The sequence below is a fragment of the Takifugu rubripes genome, chromosome 12 (genome assembly GCF_901000725.2).
Source record: "Takifugu rubripes chromosome 12, fTakRub1.2, whole genome shotgun sequence".
NCBI classification, from domain to species: Eukaryota; Metazoa; Chordata; class Actinopteri; order Tetraodontiformes; family Tetraodontidae; genus Takifugu; species Takifugu rubripes.
Window position 1 is genome coordinate 3982758 of NC_042296.1, and position 14674 is coordinate 3997431.

General features: G+C 41.4%; 3 protein-coding genes across 8 annotated transcripts; all 3 read right to left on the minus strand.

The window, feature by feature from the left end:
- Nucleotides 1-492: 492 nt before the first annotated feature.
- snx10a (sorting nexin 10a) lies at nucleotides 493-3408 on the minus strand. Of its 2 annotated transcripts, none has more exons than XM_011609091.2 (8): nucleotides 3348-3408; nucleotides 3062-3206; nucleotides 1902-1950; nucleotides 1691-1777; nucleotides 1516-1616; nucleotides 1337-1435; nucleotides 1072-1266; nucleotides 493-990 (listed from the first exon to the last, which is right to left on the minus strand). In XM_011609091.2, the coding sequence occupies exons 3-8, from the start codon at nucleotides 1932-1934 to the stop codon at nucleotides 852-854; spliced, it is 654 nt and encodes a 217-aa protein (XP_011607393.1). In that variant the 5' UTR covers nucleotides 1935-1950; nucleotides 3062-3206; nucleotides 3348-3408; the 3' UTR covers nucleotides 493-851. The 2 variants fall into 2 exon arrangements, with proteins under 2 accessions (XP_011607393.1, XP_011607391.1); XM_011609089.1 differs by having other exon boundaries at nucleotides 3303-3406.
- Nucleotides 3409-4639: 1231 nt separating this feature from the next.
- cbx3a (chromobox homolog 3a (HP1 gamma homolog, Drosophila)) lies at nucleotides 4640-7084 on the minus strand. 2 transcript variants are annotated; one of them, XM_003968976.3, is made up of 5 exons: nucleotides 6935-7084; nucleotides 6136-6283; nucleotides 5847-5994; nucleotides 5674-5768; nucleotides 4640-5179 (listed from the first exon to the last, which is right to left on the minus strand). In XM_003968976.3, exons 2-5 carry the CDS (start codon nucleotides 6273-6275, stop codon nucleotides 5053-5055), a joined length of 510 nt encoding a protein of 169 aa, XP_003969025.1. In that variant the 5' UTR covers nucleotides 6276-6283; nucleotides 6935-7084; the 3' UTR covers nucleotides 4640-5052. The 2 variants fall into 2 exon arrangements, with proteins under 2 accessions (XP_003969025.1, XP_011607390.1); XM_011609088.2 differs by having other exon boundaries at nucleotides 6862-6995.
- Nucleotides 7085-8361: 1277 nt separating this feature from the next.
- On the minus strand, nucleotides 8362-13545 carry nfe2l3 (nfe2 like bZIP transcription factor 3). 4 transcript variants are annotated; one of them, XM_029844889.1, is made up of 5 exons: nucleotides 12633-13545; nucleotides 11728-11805; nucleotides 11368-11475; nucleotides 10815-11241; nucleotides 8362-10717 (listed from the first exon to the last, which is right to left on the minus strand). In XM_029844889.1, exons 1-5 carry the CDS (start codon nucleotides 13146-13148, stop codon nucleotides 9951-9953), a joined length of 1896 nt encoding a protein of 631 aa, XP_029700749.1. In that variant the 5' UTR covers nucleotides 13149-13545; the 3' UTR covers nucleotides 8362-9950. The 4 variants fall into 4 exon arrangements, with proteins under 4 accessions (XP_029700749.1, XP_011607388.1, XP_011607389.1 ...); XM_011609086.2 differs by having other exon boundaries at nucleotides 11368-11478; XM_011609087.2 differs by having other exon boundaries at nucleotides 11728-11808.
- Nucleotides 13546-14674: the final 1129 nt, after the last annotated feature.

Sequence of the window (14674 nt, forward strand, 5' to 3'; positions counted from 1 at the left end):
TGAAGCCATCTCTGCAGGTGATCCCCAATAAAGTCAATTCACTCCCAAACCTTTCAACCACCTGACCTGGGAAGGGTGTGAAACACCGACAGCAAAATAGAACTCCAAATTTGTCTTTTTTTTTTATTATTATTTTTTAAATACCCTCCGTAGTGTGTGTGATGAAGACCTGAGAAGAGACTATCTTCCAGTCAAGGACACTAAATAAGAAATACAGCCAATACATTAAACTCTCGCATCTAAATGATTATTTGTGAAGACAGTTATGCTCCGTAATCTTACCCCAAATGAGAAGTAAAGAATTTACACGGAGTGCCATTAACAACAATATAAAGGTGGTCCGTGACAAATTTAGTGTGTGCATTAATGCTGGGCCGCTCCCATCAAGATCCAGCGATGTCTACACTCCCTCTACTGGGCTCTTATCACAGTGCATTGATGTACACAAAAGTATTGGTCCAATTTAGTAGCACAGGGAAAAGACGAGCCAGATTTCTTTTAAAAAAGGAGGCAATTTATTAATCCATTAACAAACCATAAAACTATTCTAATATTTTGTGAATAAAACTCTGCAATTCAAATACGACCCATGCATAATCTCAGCGAAAATAAAACATATGTACAACACATATTTAAGAAAAATAACAGTACACTTTACATTTCCAAAAGGAAAAACACCAGGTTTTCTTTTCCTTGCAAGTTCAGATTACATTAAATGACCAGGGTATCGTTTGGGGGAACAATTAAAGCCATCATTAAAACAATTCTAGAAGGAGAGCATTAATATAGCCAATGGATAAATAAAATCACTTTTCATTTTAGAAGTTGCCTGGGGAAAAGGTTGAGGTGGCTCAGCTGTTGTCTGTCAGGGTGCAGAGAGAGCCCGAAAGACCACTGCACAGCTCCGGTTCTCGGTCAGAGGACTCCAGGAATGAGTGGGGGCTTCCCTGCGAGGACCCGTCGATGCTTCCTCCCAAACCCGAAGACAAACTAATGATGGACAACAGGGAAAAAAAGCAGGAGTCAGGTTGAAACCGTGATGGTGCGGCCCATCTTTGTTCAATGCTTCACCTTTCACAGTCAAATCCACCCGAGCGCTTCTCCTCCAACAAACTGACACAACTGGTACCGGTGCGCTGTATGGCTTCAGCCACCGTGTACCTGCTTCTACCCAGAGCGCACCTCTCGATCTTCATGACGCTGAGATCAGACTGGAGAAAGAGATGCAGCCGACTGTCCGACAATAACAAAGGTGTGTGCAGGACGCTGAAAGGAAGAGACAGGCTGCTTGTGTCCAGATCCACCCAACTGGTTTAAGTGTCTTTGATTGACTTACCTTTCTAAAAACTCCTGCATGCCCTCCATTCTCTGTAAAACACAACCCATGTTCCTCAGGCTAAAGAAGGGGTTCCAGGGGGGCAACTTGGGGATTTCTCTGGAGACAATTGGTGAGAAGAAAATAAGATTACATGAAATTCTAAAATGGCGTTAGATATAAAAGATACGCCTGCGTACATGATCAGGGCATTCTTTTCAAGACTGTTCCGCAGCCAGACAAACTCTTTGTAGCGCCTCCTTACGGTGGATGTCTTCTTTCTGAAACACATGCTGTTCGTCTGCAAAGAGACACACAAATTGACCCAACTAGACAAAAACTACCAAAGAAAACCAAGAGCTGAGGGACACTTGCATGTAAGGAGATCTCATAGTCGACGTATGAGCGCCAGTGGTCCTTTTTAATCAGCCTTGGATTCCCAACACAAACACTGATGAACTCCTGGCAGATTAAAAAAAAAAACAAACAAACAAAAACAACAGAAAACACAAGTTTGCTGTCATTTAAAAGTGACTTACAGTGCAGACAAGTAAGAAATGGAGGGAAAGACAGTGTTATCACTTACATTTTCAGCAAGCTTGTCTAGCATGCTGTCCATAGTGAGAGCAAAATGCCTATCAAAGACACAGAGACAATGCTTAGAGAGCTGCGATAAGCCTGATAAGGTTGCGCAACAGGCTGAACAATGTGCCTCTGGACATCTGAGTGACATTTAAATCATCATGTCCAGAGACACTCAATCAGCCCCAACCAAGAAAAATTATAGTTACTTTTATAACCCTCACGCTAGCTTCAGAGTTTATAGCCACCTGTTGCATCTGTTTTGACTGCTTTTAACACAAGATATAAAATTCTCAATTTTTTGTTTCGTATCCTGACCTCATTTCCAACATAAATGTATTTTACATTTATTTTGTAGTTTAGAGTGTGATAGACTTAAGTAACATAATATAAAAAAAATATTACATGACCGGTAGATGAGAAGTTGTGACGTAATCAAATTACGTGTGTGTGTTCTTTGGGCTGGGAAGTACAATATTTGCACCATTAAATATGTCTAGGTAAAATTGACCCAGGAAGACCACACATGCAATTACAACATAACAAAAAAGTCTATTTTACTTGCAAAGTATCGATGCAACCATATAATTCAGGCAAATACAGAAAAAAAAAAAAAATCCAAATTTGTGGTTGTGAACATTTTAAATTGGGCCCAAAGACAACAGAAGAGTTACAAAAGTATTTTCTTGCAAAACGGTCATTAAACTGAACAGTTGGCACACATTTATTACTAATCTGAACATTTTAAATAAAAAAAATCCCTTAAATCCCTAAAAAAAATACCTTTACACACTTGTGTAAAGGTTCAACTTTCCAGTTTATTCTCAATAAAAAGATGAAAGTTTCATGTAAAAGCTCAAAGAAGCTTAAACTTAATTTAAGAGGTTACATAACACAGCCAGGTTGCTTTGTGCTGCAGTTTTGCCTAATTAAAGCCCCCAAAATCACCCATTTAGAAGCAAACGTGCTTAAACTGACGAAGGTCAAACGGTATTAAATGTGAGGGAACACAGAGCAGCTCTGTAGTCAACCAAAAGGTGTTCATATCTTTAAAAAAAACAAAAAACATTAGCCCACTAATTTAGAGCCTGCACATGGTTGCTGTTCTCAAATGTGAAGTTACGAAGAATCATGACAGCAAAGGTGATTCCAGTTCTTTCCTACCTCTTTTCCTTTTAATTTCCAGGGCAGTAATCCGGGTTTTATGGATTAGAACCAAAAAAAAGCAGCTCAGTCTCGCCTGGGTCGAACTGCTGCTGGGACAAACTGTAACCTAAACCTCGGTGTCTGGTCACACTCCGTTTGCCTCCTGAAGGCAAGAAAATGATAAATGAGCGATAACTTCAGGCTACACAATTTTAAAAAAGTGAATAAAACAATAATTTATCCAAGCAGGTGCGCTCACGAGGCAAAACGTGAAACTTTTCAGCTGTGAGAACCAAACTCGCACCTGCTCGGTAGTCGGAATAATTGGTATCATCTGGTGGGTGGAGGCGGCTGGGAATAGTCTAAAGGAGCACATTACCTTTTAATCCTAGGGTGAGGGTTACAAAGGATAGACAATGCATGTAAAGTCCTTAGACATATCTTTATTTAAAAAACAGTCTAGCCGTATTCCTATGATGTGCTTTGGCACCCTTTAATATCTGCATCTTGGGAAACACAACTTTGAGCCATAACTCACTTCATCAAAAGCTTGAATGTTAACATCTATCCACAAATATTTCCATCTTTTAATATTCCAACACAAATTTGCCAGCTGCACTTCCTATTTTTATTGGGGCTGATAAAACTGTGTGTACATGTCACCACCATTAATATGAGAACAAAATTAAGTTCTTACCAAGTTGTTGCTCCAGCTTTACAGTCCAGAAGTGAATGTGGGCAGGCTCTGAGGGGCGTAATCATGCCCATTCACAAAGGTACCAAATCGTCAGCAGGTACAGATGAGTAGGTTTCCCTTATTAGCAATTCAAATAGTGAAAGACGAAAAGACAATATGCACCCAATCTGGATGACAACTGTCATGTGCTGGACACATGAAGGCGTGATGAGGCTCCTGACTGTATTTTACAGCCTCTTAATTGCTCCGCATCCTCCACACTTCATCGATTTTGTGGCGATTATGAACCGTATCACAAGGGAAAGCCTGCTCGAAGGATGACTCATTTCATTGTAAAAGTCCAAATTGAACTTTAAGATGATCAGAAATTAACATACAAGTGATAACATGACTGATTCAATCACCACTTAATAGATTTACAATGGCTCAATCAAAGCTCAGCTACACAGCCCTGAGAACTAATTCACACATTTAGTTTCATATGGAAATTGGAGTGAAATTCCTATTAGGAATTTAAAAAGATTAGGCTATTGATATAATAGAGGCACTTAGGTTGATAGGGATAATGGAAGATTTGCCTTCCCTAAATCTGTTGCCTTAGAAACCTAAACACTCCTGTGCGAAGGTTCAAAGTCCCACCACCCATGCCCTAATGCCAGTCATGCCATTAGAAAAGGTAATCTGGCAGAAATACTTCCCAAATTTGTACCTCAAGAGTCTTAGTTTTGATTACAGCATCACTCCGGTTTAACTGGGAGAAACAGGAAGAGGCAACAATGGAAAAATCTGGGAATGTTCAGCTCAGGAAAGGTGATGTTAACCTGGTTGTCCAGGTGTCAAATGGGACATGAGGAACAAGAACCTGTAACTTACTTAAATCATTAGAGGCCAAAGGCTCATTTCAACCATGAACTAGTATTTGGTCATGTAAAAACCTTTATTACAACTTTAAATATTTACATGGAGCAGAGAGAAAACAATTTTTTGGAAAAAGAAAAAAAACTCAAACAAAAACAGCACTGTATTAAAGAAAACCAAGTCAACCTAAAGATATACAGGACAAGAAAAAAATTATTTTGAACATTGATGAATAGTCTCAGTTACAGTACTAGTTAGAGGCCTGTTTCTAAAGTCATGGGGTACTGTAGTGGAGCAATATGTACAGTGAAACATTTCCATTTATCACCATGCACAAACGGAACCGACTAAGCTAAAACTACAAAGCATGCCGCAGGAGGAAAACGAAGAATCCTGAGGGGGGGGAAAAAAAGGGCCCAATTAGTGCAAGGATCAAGAGGGAGCAGAGGAAGAACTACTGAGCTTCATCCTCGGGACAGGAATGCCATGTCAGCCTCTCCTCGTAGAAGGAAATGACGATCTGAGGGCAGCGGACGTTGGCTTCACGAGCCGGCACCAGGTCTGCCTCATCAGATCCTTTCCTACAAAACAAACAAAAATGTGTGAGACAACGTCAACGGCTGGTGATAAATGCCTTTTCTGGAAAGGAAAGACCAGCGCAAGGAGAGAGAGAGAAAAGAAAAGATGTCTGCTAAAATTGTGAAAGTGTTCGATCGTAAACGACAGCAGTGATGTTGAAAGTGAACACCATCGCGGAACTGCAAGTTCTCTGTTCCACAATATTGGACATTTAAGGAAACAATGCCAGAGTCATCACATTCTGTTTTATTGCACGTGCTTTAATGGGCGATCACTTGTCGACAATATTGTGTTGATGCACCACAAGGAAAAGAACCGTTGCTCGCTCAGGGTGCAAATGGTCGGATTGATTTGACCCTCATAAAGGATTCGGCGTGAACTACTGTAGTTGTAGTTTGTGGTTTTTATTGTACTGCGGTGCAGGTGTTTGCTGTAAGTCTATTTGCTCTTGGCACACAAACCTTGGACCTGTAACGTCATTTCCCACCACACTCACCATTTCATCAAGAACATCAGCTCTCCGCTACTGTCCGTTGCGCCAATGATCCGCTCGGGTTCGAGGTTCCGTGCAAAGCCGCGTGGTTTCTCAGCCTACAATTGGGTGAAGAACACAAACAAGGTTACACACTGAAGAAATGGGGAAGATGCACGTCGAATTAGGGAACTCACGTCTTTCTTCTTGGCTTCAGTCTCTGGTTCATCGGTTGACTTTCTCTTGGGAGCAGTCTTCTCTTTAATGTTCTTTTGGGCTTCTAAAAAGGCTGAAATAAGGTCTGGACAATCCAGGTTCTCTTCTGGCTCCCATGTGTTGTCGGCACTGAATGAATAGCAGGAAGATCACAATCATTACAACAAAATAATAATACTGCTTCCCCTTCATGCAAGCATTAATAAAAGCATAGCACAACCCCATACCAGGGAAGCACTTCCGGATCAGTGGGTGGCCCATGCAACTCACTCTGTAAATCCTTTCCATTTCAAGTAGAATTCTACTTTCCCATTTACGAGACGTTGGTCGAGTATTTTTTCCACAACAAACTCCTCCGGCTGCTCAGTAGTCTCCATTGAATCTCTCTTTGTCTTCTGCTTCTTGCCCATTCTGTGCACTAAAAATACAGTACAGACATTAATGAGAGATCGTTAAATCTGCAGTTTGTATGCAGAGTTGCAACAAAATATCTGGTGCACATGTAACAGGAGTCAGGCCGCCGACACGACAGTGACCATTTTGGAAAGAGAAGACGGGCTATATTTTGATTTAAAGACACCAAACACCACGCTAATATCCACGATACATTGGTATGTGCCAGTGCCAGTCATAAAGCTTGTATCTTTACAATCCACCGACTTGCTGGAGATTTCCACCACTTTGTGCCAACTGCGCTGTAAGTTAGGACATTTCAGTAGCATTTAGCATACCGAGCTAAAATGCTAACGCTAACCCCGGGAGCAAACATGTCCAGGTATCGCTGCAATTAAGACGGTCACCCTGGCGACCTCACAATACTTAATAACAGTCAACCATCAACGTATGCATGCGACGCATATATATACATATATATATATATAGATATATGGTGAATGTATAGCATAGCCAGCGACTGTTTAACTTTGCTCGGCTACATTTGTTCTAAAACTGCGGGGTCACTAGCTGGCTTGATTAAGCATCTTGGATCGTTTTTACCTGCTCTTGGGGGAATAAAATCCGCTTTAACTCCACATCCTAAACGAGAAAGTAGCAGTTTTCCTACACTTACCACGAGGCCAGCTTTGGGTTCAACCTCCTTTGTAGAGTAAGACTCGCGCCAAGACCCGTATATAGGTTCTACGGTGGCCTGAAGGTGGGAAAAAAAGGCGCAACCGCAATTTTGGGTTTAAGGTATATATGGTTTATGCGCACTGGCAGCTAGGCCCGCAGGGGACTAAAGGATAACTGCTGGGTCGTATTGTAGTCGACGATTGCGTTGGCTGACTTTGTCAACAAATAATTTGCTAAAAAGTAGAAACTTTAAAACTACAACTGAACGTGTAAAATATATTTGTATTGTGTTTATTTATTGTGTCAATGAATGTTCCCAGTCGTGCAGGTAAAAGAGAACTCTCGTCTAAAGTGGTTTCTGGACTTCCTTTAGTTATTTGAAGTTGTCTCACCTCTTATCCAAGAGGCTTCTTCAGTTTTATATGTATCTTATATATGTATATTTATTATATATGTATCTTATCTTTTATATATATCTTTTACATCCCAGAACTATATGTACTGTGTTTACTGAATGTCATTAGTGGTCGTTAGCGTAATGGTTGTTTGTGCTCAACAGAGGTGATTTGCATTATTAAAAGAGCGTGGATCCTCTCGGTCCCCATGTGATGTTGGGTGTGAACCATTGTGAAACCTTGTGAGAAGGGATCCCAGAACAGCTGGCAACTGCTGTCATAGGCCGCCTCCTCTGAACGGTGATGGTTTTTCCAGTTTAATAAAGATGGCTTCCTTTACTCCTGAACATTGTCTTCTAATGAGTGTCCCATATCCTCGAGGTGTAGATGGACGGCTGAAACCCGTCCTCAGGAGTTGGCTCTCCTGTGTTGGGCTACGCACCTTTTGGTCACACTGGTGTTCAGATCTGTACATTCTTCACCGATCTGGACAGCACAAACCATGTTCTTTTCTTTTTGCCTGGGTGTTTTGTCACAAGGTTTAAAATGAACAGGTACGATGGGTCTTTTCCCATGTCCCAGCTCTTTATGGAATTAGAACGCTGTAATGTTGCTTGTCTGGTCGGTTCTCATTCTTCTTTGTAGATGTAAAAAAATTCCCCAGCAGATAACCTTTCAGAGATCTCCTGGTGTGGTTCTTTTCCTTCTTCCCTTCCTTCAAAGCTGTCCCAGTGCTTCAGAGTTTGTAAAACAGGATGATGGGAGTCAACGTCTTCAAGAGTGAACTTAATGTTGTGACTGCTTGGATATAGCTGCTGACCACGATAGGGTTAGGGTTAGGGTTAGTCACCGGTGAGCCCGTGGCACAGCCATGTTTCTGTCTGTGAAGACGTGAATCTCAGATGCCTGATACGCACGGCACACGTTGTGCTGATTAAAATACTTGCAGTATACTTGAGTTGTACTTTTGGATGAGCGCTGGGTGTTAAACTGGTGCTGCTTCGGTGGAACAAAGACGCCACAACACATTGTTTCAGGTTCTTGTTTAAATCTGATCTGCGAGAACATTTCAAACTCCAAAGCAAATTCACACTAATCATCATCCAACGATCTTCATGCAAACAAAACACATCAGCTCCTGGCAACAAAGAAAAACAGTAAACTCCTGGTCAATGCAATTAAATAGAAATCTGTAAATGCCTGGGGCTTAAAGAAAACTATTCAATTCAGCCTTAAGCCACATCCTCACATCACTCACTCACTCGACTGTGGTTCGCCCCGGGCACGAGAAGGTGATTCAACACAACTCAGTCTCAGGAATAGAAAACTAGCATCCAGGCAAGCAAGCACTCACTCTTATCAAATATAGTTTGATTGTTTTTTCCCCCCTAAATGCAATGGTTAATTTAACAGTTCATCCCAAATAGAAGTTATTTTCAGAGGCAGAGATGCAGCAAAACCTCCTCCACAGACCACCACATGGTAAACAACTGCACACTGCCACCGTGGTGCCATCTGCAAGCGTGGATATCAGACTGCACTTTGAATGGCAATAAGATGTGGGGGTTTTGCCCAAATGTCCCCTATAATTCAGCACATTTGCAAGAGATTAAAGGAACCGCCTGATGGCAGGACACCAACTTTGCTGTATGCAGCAATTTTGGGCAAAAATGCATCAATTATACCATTTAGAATCAAATCCCTGCACTAGATGCCTGAAAGTTACCATTGCAGAAATATGGTGTTATTTCATATTCTGGTGTGAATTTTTTCATTTTTGCTCAAATAAAGAATGTTTACCTTACAGATGAGTGAAAAAAATAAAAAAAAAGTATCCAAAATTGTTTTAACAAAGTAAGGCGCAAAATAGATTCTAAGCAACCCCTTTAGGGACTTACTGTGCTTTAAACAAATTATTTAATAATTTACAGAAAGAATCCTTGTAAAAAACACTTTTGTAAAGATAACATGTTCTGTGAAATCTATACATAAACAAGTTTTAAAACTTTAAATGCAAATTAAGGCCATCCGTTGAATCATTGGTATATTGTGTGAGATCTGTGGAATCAGTACTTTTAACGAGCCCGTAAATTTTAGACAGGTAATGCTTCCAAATCCTTTCACTCCCTAGAATAATTTGTCTGCCCTTGATAGTCTGGTGGCATAAATAAGCATTTCCAGAACATGAGAAACTTTAATAAATACCATTTTTATCATTGTCAGGATTTGAGATGTGACAATACAGGGAAACGTGGTGAACTGTCACATGCAGACTGGTTGTCTTGACTTGCCAGTAAGATGGTGTGATGGCTTAAATCTGAACAGGCACAAAGAGGGACTGGTGGCACCCCCACTGTTTAGCTCCTGCCTCCCACCACCCAGGACACCAAGTCCCCGTTAAGCAATTGTCCAGTGTCTTTGCTACATATTACAGTTACATTTTTATGTACAAATGTTTTGTTTTTTTTCCAATGTTCTTTAAAGTTTTTTTTGGCAGGTAATAGACTGCTCCGCGTGGGTTTTAATCCATAAACCGATGTAGAAAATATGGGCTCCAAAAACAGTCAGGCAAGTATATCCAGAAATACCCCCAAAACCTGAAAACTCAACAAATCTGCATCACTGCTTTTTCTCCTTCTTTCTTTTGTCTGTTTTGTTGTTGGATGATCTTGAAACAGCAGGCTGCCTTACTGGCTGAACGACGACCCTCCCGCTTGCCCCACACTGCAGAGTAAATCTTTCTGGGTTTAGGGGCTGCCCAGAATCATCCCTCAACCTGGAAATGATGTCACTGGTAAGCTTCTTAATCTGCTGTCCCACAGCACCCATGGTTTTAGCCGTAACGTGTTTCTCCCTCACCAGCCTATCCCTTTGAGCACGCAACCTTTCCACCTCCTCTTGGAGTCCGGTGATGGCGTCTAGCTTACGTTTTCGGCAGTTCTGTGCTGCCAGTTTGTTCTTCCCACGTCTGCGGATGTCCCGGAGGAGGGTCACCTGTTCTGAAGAGAAACCGTGACCATCAAGGACCTCCAGGAACTCTTCAACGGGCATGTTGACAATCTGGAGGACAGAGTACGGGATAGACAAGGCACGGGCTCGAAGCTCGTCGCGACTCAGCTCCCTTGCATCCAACCTGTGCTCTTCGTCATCGCTGACAGGTTCCTCTTTGATGGCTTTGTGGGGAAGCGGCTGGTCAAAGAAAGAAGGTGCTGAGTAGCTGTGATCATGCCACACACTCTCGCTGAAATCCATCGTTGACCACGTTGTTCTGTCGTCCACCGTGTTTTTTAATGGCAGTGAGTCCATCTCACTGCTGTATCCTGTAGCTCCACATTCATCCGCACAGAAGGAACTGGATGAAGCTGATGATGATATCTCTGACGAGTCTGAATAGGTGAGGAATAAGATCATTATTGTATTGATGTATACAGTACCCCGCTACATCAATGAAAAAAAACTGGCTGTACGGGTACTTGAACCAACCTGGAGAAACTGGTCCTCCGGAACTCATCTCCAAGGAGAGGCCAGAATCTGAATCAAGGTCTTCAAGGACCTGTGGGTCTATGCTCTCAAGACATCCCATCAACCGATCATCCATACAATCCAAGCCTTCAAAACCCAGTTGATTGATGTGGTCAAACACCGCCTCATCTAGACAGCCCATGGTCCTTGGCTGTGACTGATTTTCAGTTAAATTACAAACTGAAGAAAACAGGTGGGAAGTCGATCCTTGTGAAGAATCAAGGTATAAGGAGTCTGTGGATTCCAGTTGAAACAGGGTTCTTTGTTGCTGGGTGAGCGACCTGGACTCATATCTTCTAGCCCTGCTCACCATGGCATCATGCAAACTCACATCTTGACTGAGAGCGGTAGAGATATCTGACTGGTGATCAGTGACAAGGTCCAAATCCTACACAAGACACAAATTTATCTGGATATAATTTGGTGATTGTGGCACATGGACTTGACTGACTGCAGACAAATACAGCTTAGTGTAATATTAAAAGTCCGCACTGAGCATGAAAGGACAACTTACATCAAGGTCAGACACAGAGAGTATACTGTTCCAGTGCTGGTCAATATCATTGATAGGAGGATGTATACGGGCTGAATCTGTGAGGGCACCGACGCTTTCAAGCAGGTTCTGCTATGGAGAAAAGGATACACAGATTATATTGTTGTGATCGCTTTCCCTGAGGAGTAGAAAAGACTGTGGGTCAATGTAAGAAGCCTTAAATCATGCAGCTACGGCGTCAGGATAGTGTGATTGGCATTAATTACCATGTAGCAATGAAACTTTGTGGACAAAATTATAATTTATAACAATATTGAATAGGACTGGACATCACTGGCATATATTACAGGATATTACTGAAAGCAAAGCAAGGGAACAAACCTCTGGATCAAATGTGGAGCTGTGAGCCAGTTGAGGGACTGTTGCTGGAAGTTCCTCTACTGCAACTTTAGCATTGTCCTGCTGAGAAAGAATCGGGGGGGAGGAAGCTAGTCAGCAGGCCATTTAAGAGAATTACATTTATATTACACAGGATCCTAAGTCTTCAAAATATTGCTTTTTCCCCAAGTCTACAAGGCCAAACTTAAAACATAGAATGGAGCTTGTGTCAACATTTTATTAGCATTTTATACACCATGGGATTATGGGAAATGGCTGTGTTCAAGGATGGACTGCTGCTTTTGTGAATACAAATGATCCGTCTCTAAGCTTGTTTCTCCACCTCTCATACCCCCACGACTGGCAGCTGAGACTAGAGAAAGGGGATAAAGTTACACAAAAGTTCAAATCAAGCGCCTTCAGGCCACAATATACACCCAACAGCTGTCTCTACCGAATAGAGAAACATGGGGAGTAGAGGGGGATACATTTAGTGGAAATAGTTTACCACAATTAAAAAAGAAAAGAAGTAATAATTTGAAGCTGCATTAGGGGATTTCTTTGCCAATTCTATTGTCATGACAACTCAGTAGACCCCAATAGTAAAAGAATAGAGGAAGACAGGTGCAGCACAGTTAATGAAAACGTCCTCCACATTTCCAGAATTCTACACACATTTTTAGGTTTATTGTGTATGCACTAATACAATTTACACGTAGGGCGTTTCTATCAATTTGTTCTATAGGTTAATGGTAACGGTTGGCTAATGATAGCATTGGCTTTCCTGTATGATAGCGATCACAATTCAAATGTAATTTATTACTTCTCTCGCCAATCCAACTTTTTTTTGGTGATATTGTTCAGCTTTTGGGAACTGTTTATGGTTTTATGACATTACAGCTACTTGCCTCTTTAAACCCCCCACAGGCTCTAACGTTACTAGGCCCTTGGACGAGTTCAGGGGTCGCGTTCCAAACATCTTCTTCCCTGTCAAGCAGGTGCTCCCCGCCATCTCTGGACTCGCTTCCCGAACCTTGTGATCCATTGTCGTTGTCAGTGGTGTCGGTGGTTGAGGAACCAAGGTCAGCTTCGTCATTAGCAGACACTTGATGCACAAGCCATGCGCTCAACTGTGTAGGGAACCTTGGGGAGCCGAGGGTCCTCACTTCCTCGAGTAGTCGGCGGCTTGCAAAGAAATAGTCCAACTCGGGACATTTTGGGTGCACACTGTATCCGTCTAGGTTGTCCCTTAAACTATGAAAGGGGGTCTGGGTGTATGCCGAGCTGGGACCCAAGTTAATCTCTATCAGGGGCGTATAGTAGCCGTTCAAGTAGCTGTCGATATCCACGCGGACTCCAATTAAACTGAGTAATATTGTCAATTGGATAAGGCTTTCCGAGAAGTATTTTTTGGCGATTTGCATTTTCCAAGTACTTACGGAAATGCGGACGATTGCGAAATCCTGACCCAACGGTTCCTTTTACCCGAGCGGACAAAGGGAAACAAGCTAACAAAAGAGCACGCCTTTCCCTGTCAGACAAAGAGGTCTGCCTGTACCGGCGAAATCGGTCGGTGCTAGCCGTTAGCAGTTAGCTATCAGCTTTATTTGCCTTTGACGGAATCCTCTTCGAGGAAACATAACGAGCGGGTGGCGCTTCTGTTCCTTGTGGGGGTAGAAATGATCCGTTGGAGACACGATGCTACTAAACTTTCACTTTCAAAATTAAACGGATAATAAATGAATGGCGTGAACAAGACTACAGTGTGACAACCGCACTGTTGCTACTGGGGGAATTTAGAGTCCGGATTTTCATCGCTCGCGAGGATTGGACCTGAGTCTTCACCGCTCAAGAAGATGATTGGACAGGCCAACTGTCAATCATAGTTTTGACCAATGGAATCCGAATGCGTATTTAGCTACCGCCTTCATTACGCTTTCTTTCAGTTTTTAGCACACAATTGAACATAAAAGTCCGTAAATGAGGGGTCTGTCAGTCTGGCGACATCTCACTGGGTAGTTTCCAGCTTAAAGTTCACACTTGATCTTGGTGAAGATCTTTAAAAAGTTTGTTAAAGTTGCACTTCCGGCTTCTTGTGCTACTGACCTGCATTTGGTCGTTTTCTTCCCTACTGGTTGATGCTTGAATTACAGTGTGAACATGTTACTGTTTTACTTGAGCAAAACAAAGTAGATTGTGCTTTATTCGTGTTTACAGTTAGAAATGCAAACTTTACTGGATGACCCACTGAAAAACCCACGTTGAATACTTTGAATTTTCAAACTTTCCTCTCTACTCAAATTGATAATATGAAGAAAACATCTAAATAAAATAATTTTTAATCTGTTCATCAGCCATCTTGTATATGCCACATTGTCTGTAGTAAAATAAATGCGAATAAGTGAGTTAACCTTTGAAAAGCTTGGAATAAAATTCATTAAAGTGAAATATGTAACATTCCCAAAACCACAACACTTTCAATATATACTATTTGTTTTTACAAAGTTTGGGTTGATCTTTGGAAAAAGGTACAACAATTTGCACATTGCTCAATGTTTCTTTATTTTACAGTTACATTGTTTAATAAGATATGTCCGACTCAACTGCGATCCCTGGTGGCAAAGATAACATTAATGCAAATTGACTCATTTCTACAATATTAAATGAAATCATGCGATTAATTTTAAATATCTGTTGTAGCTGGGAACCATATCAGTTTAAGATGTTATTCTACTCTAACACTGATATGTATAAGCTGTTTTTCTTTATATATTAAAGTGTACCACTTTAAAATTAACTGCATTCATGTTGTGCCAAATGAAGTAAAAAAAATAAAAATAAAATAAAATTCTCTTCACTAAATATGTACTTCTAGATTTGCACTTCATTGTAACAACAACAACAAAAATCCCAGTATGTAGAAAGGGTTTATGGACCATCTGTAAGAATT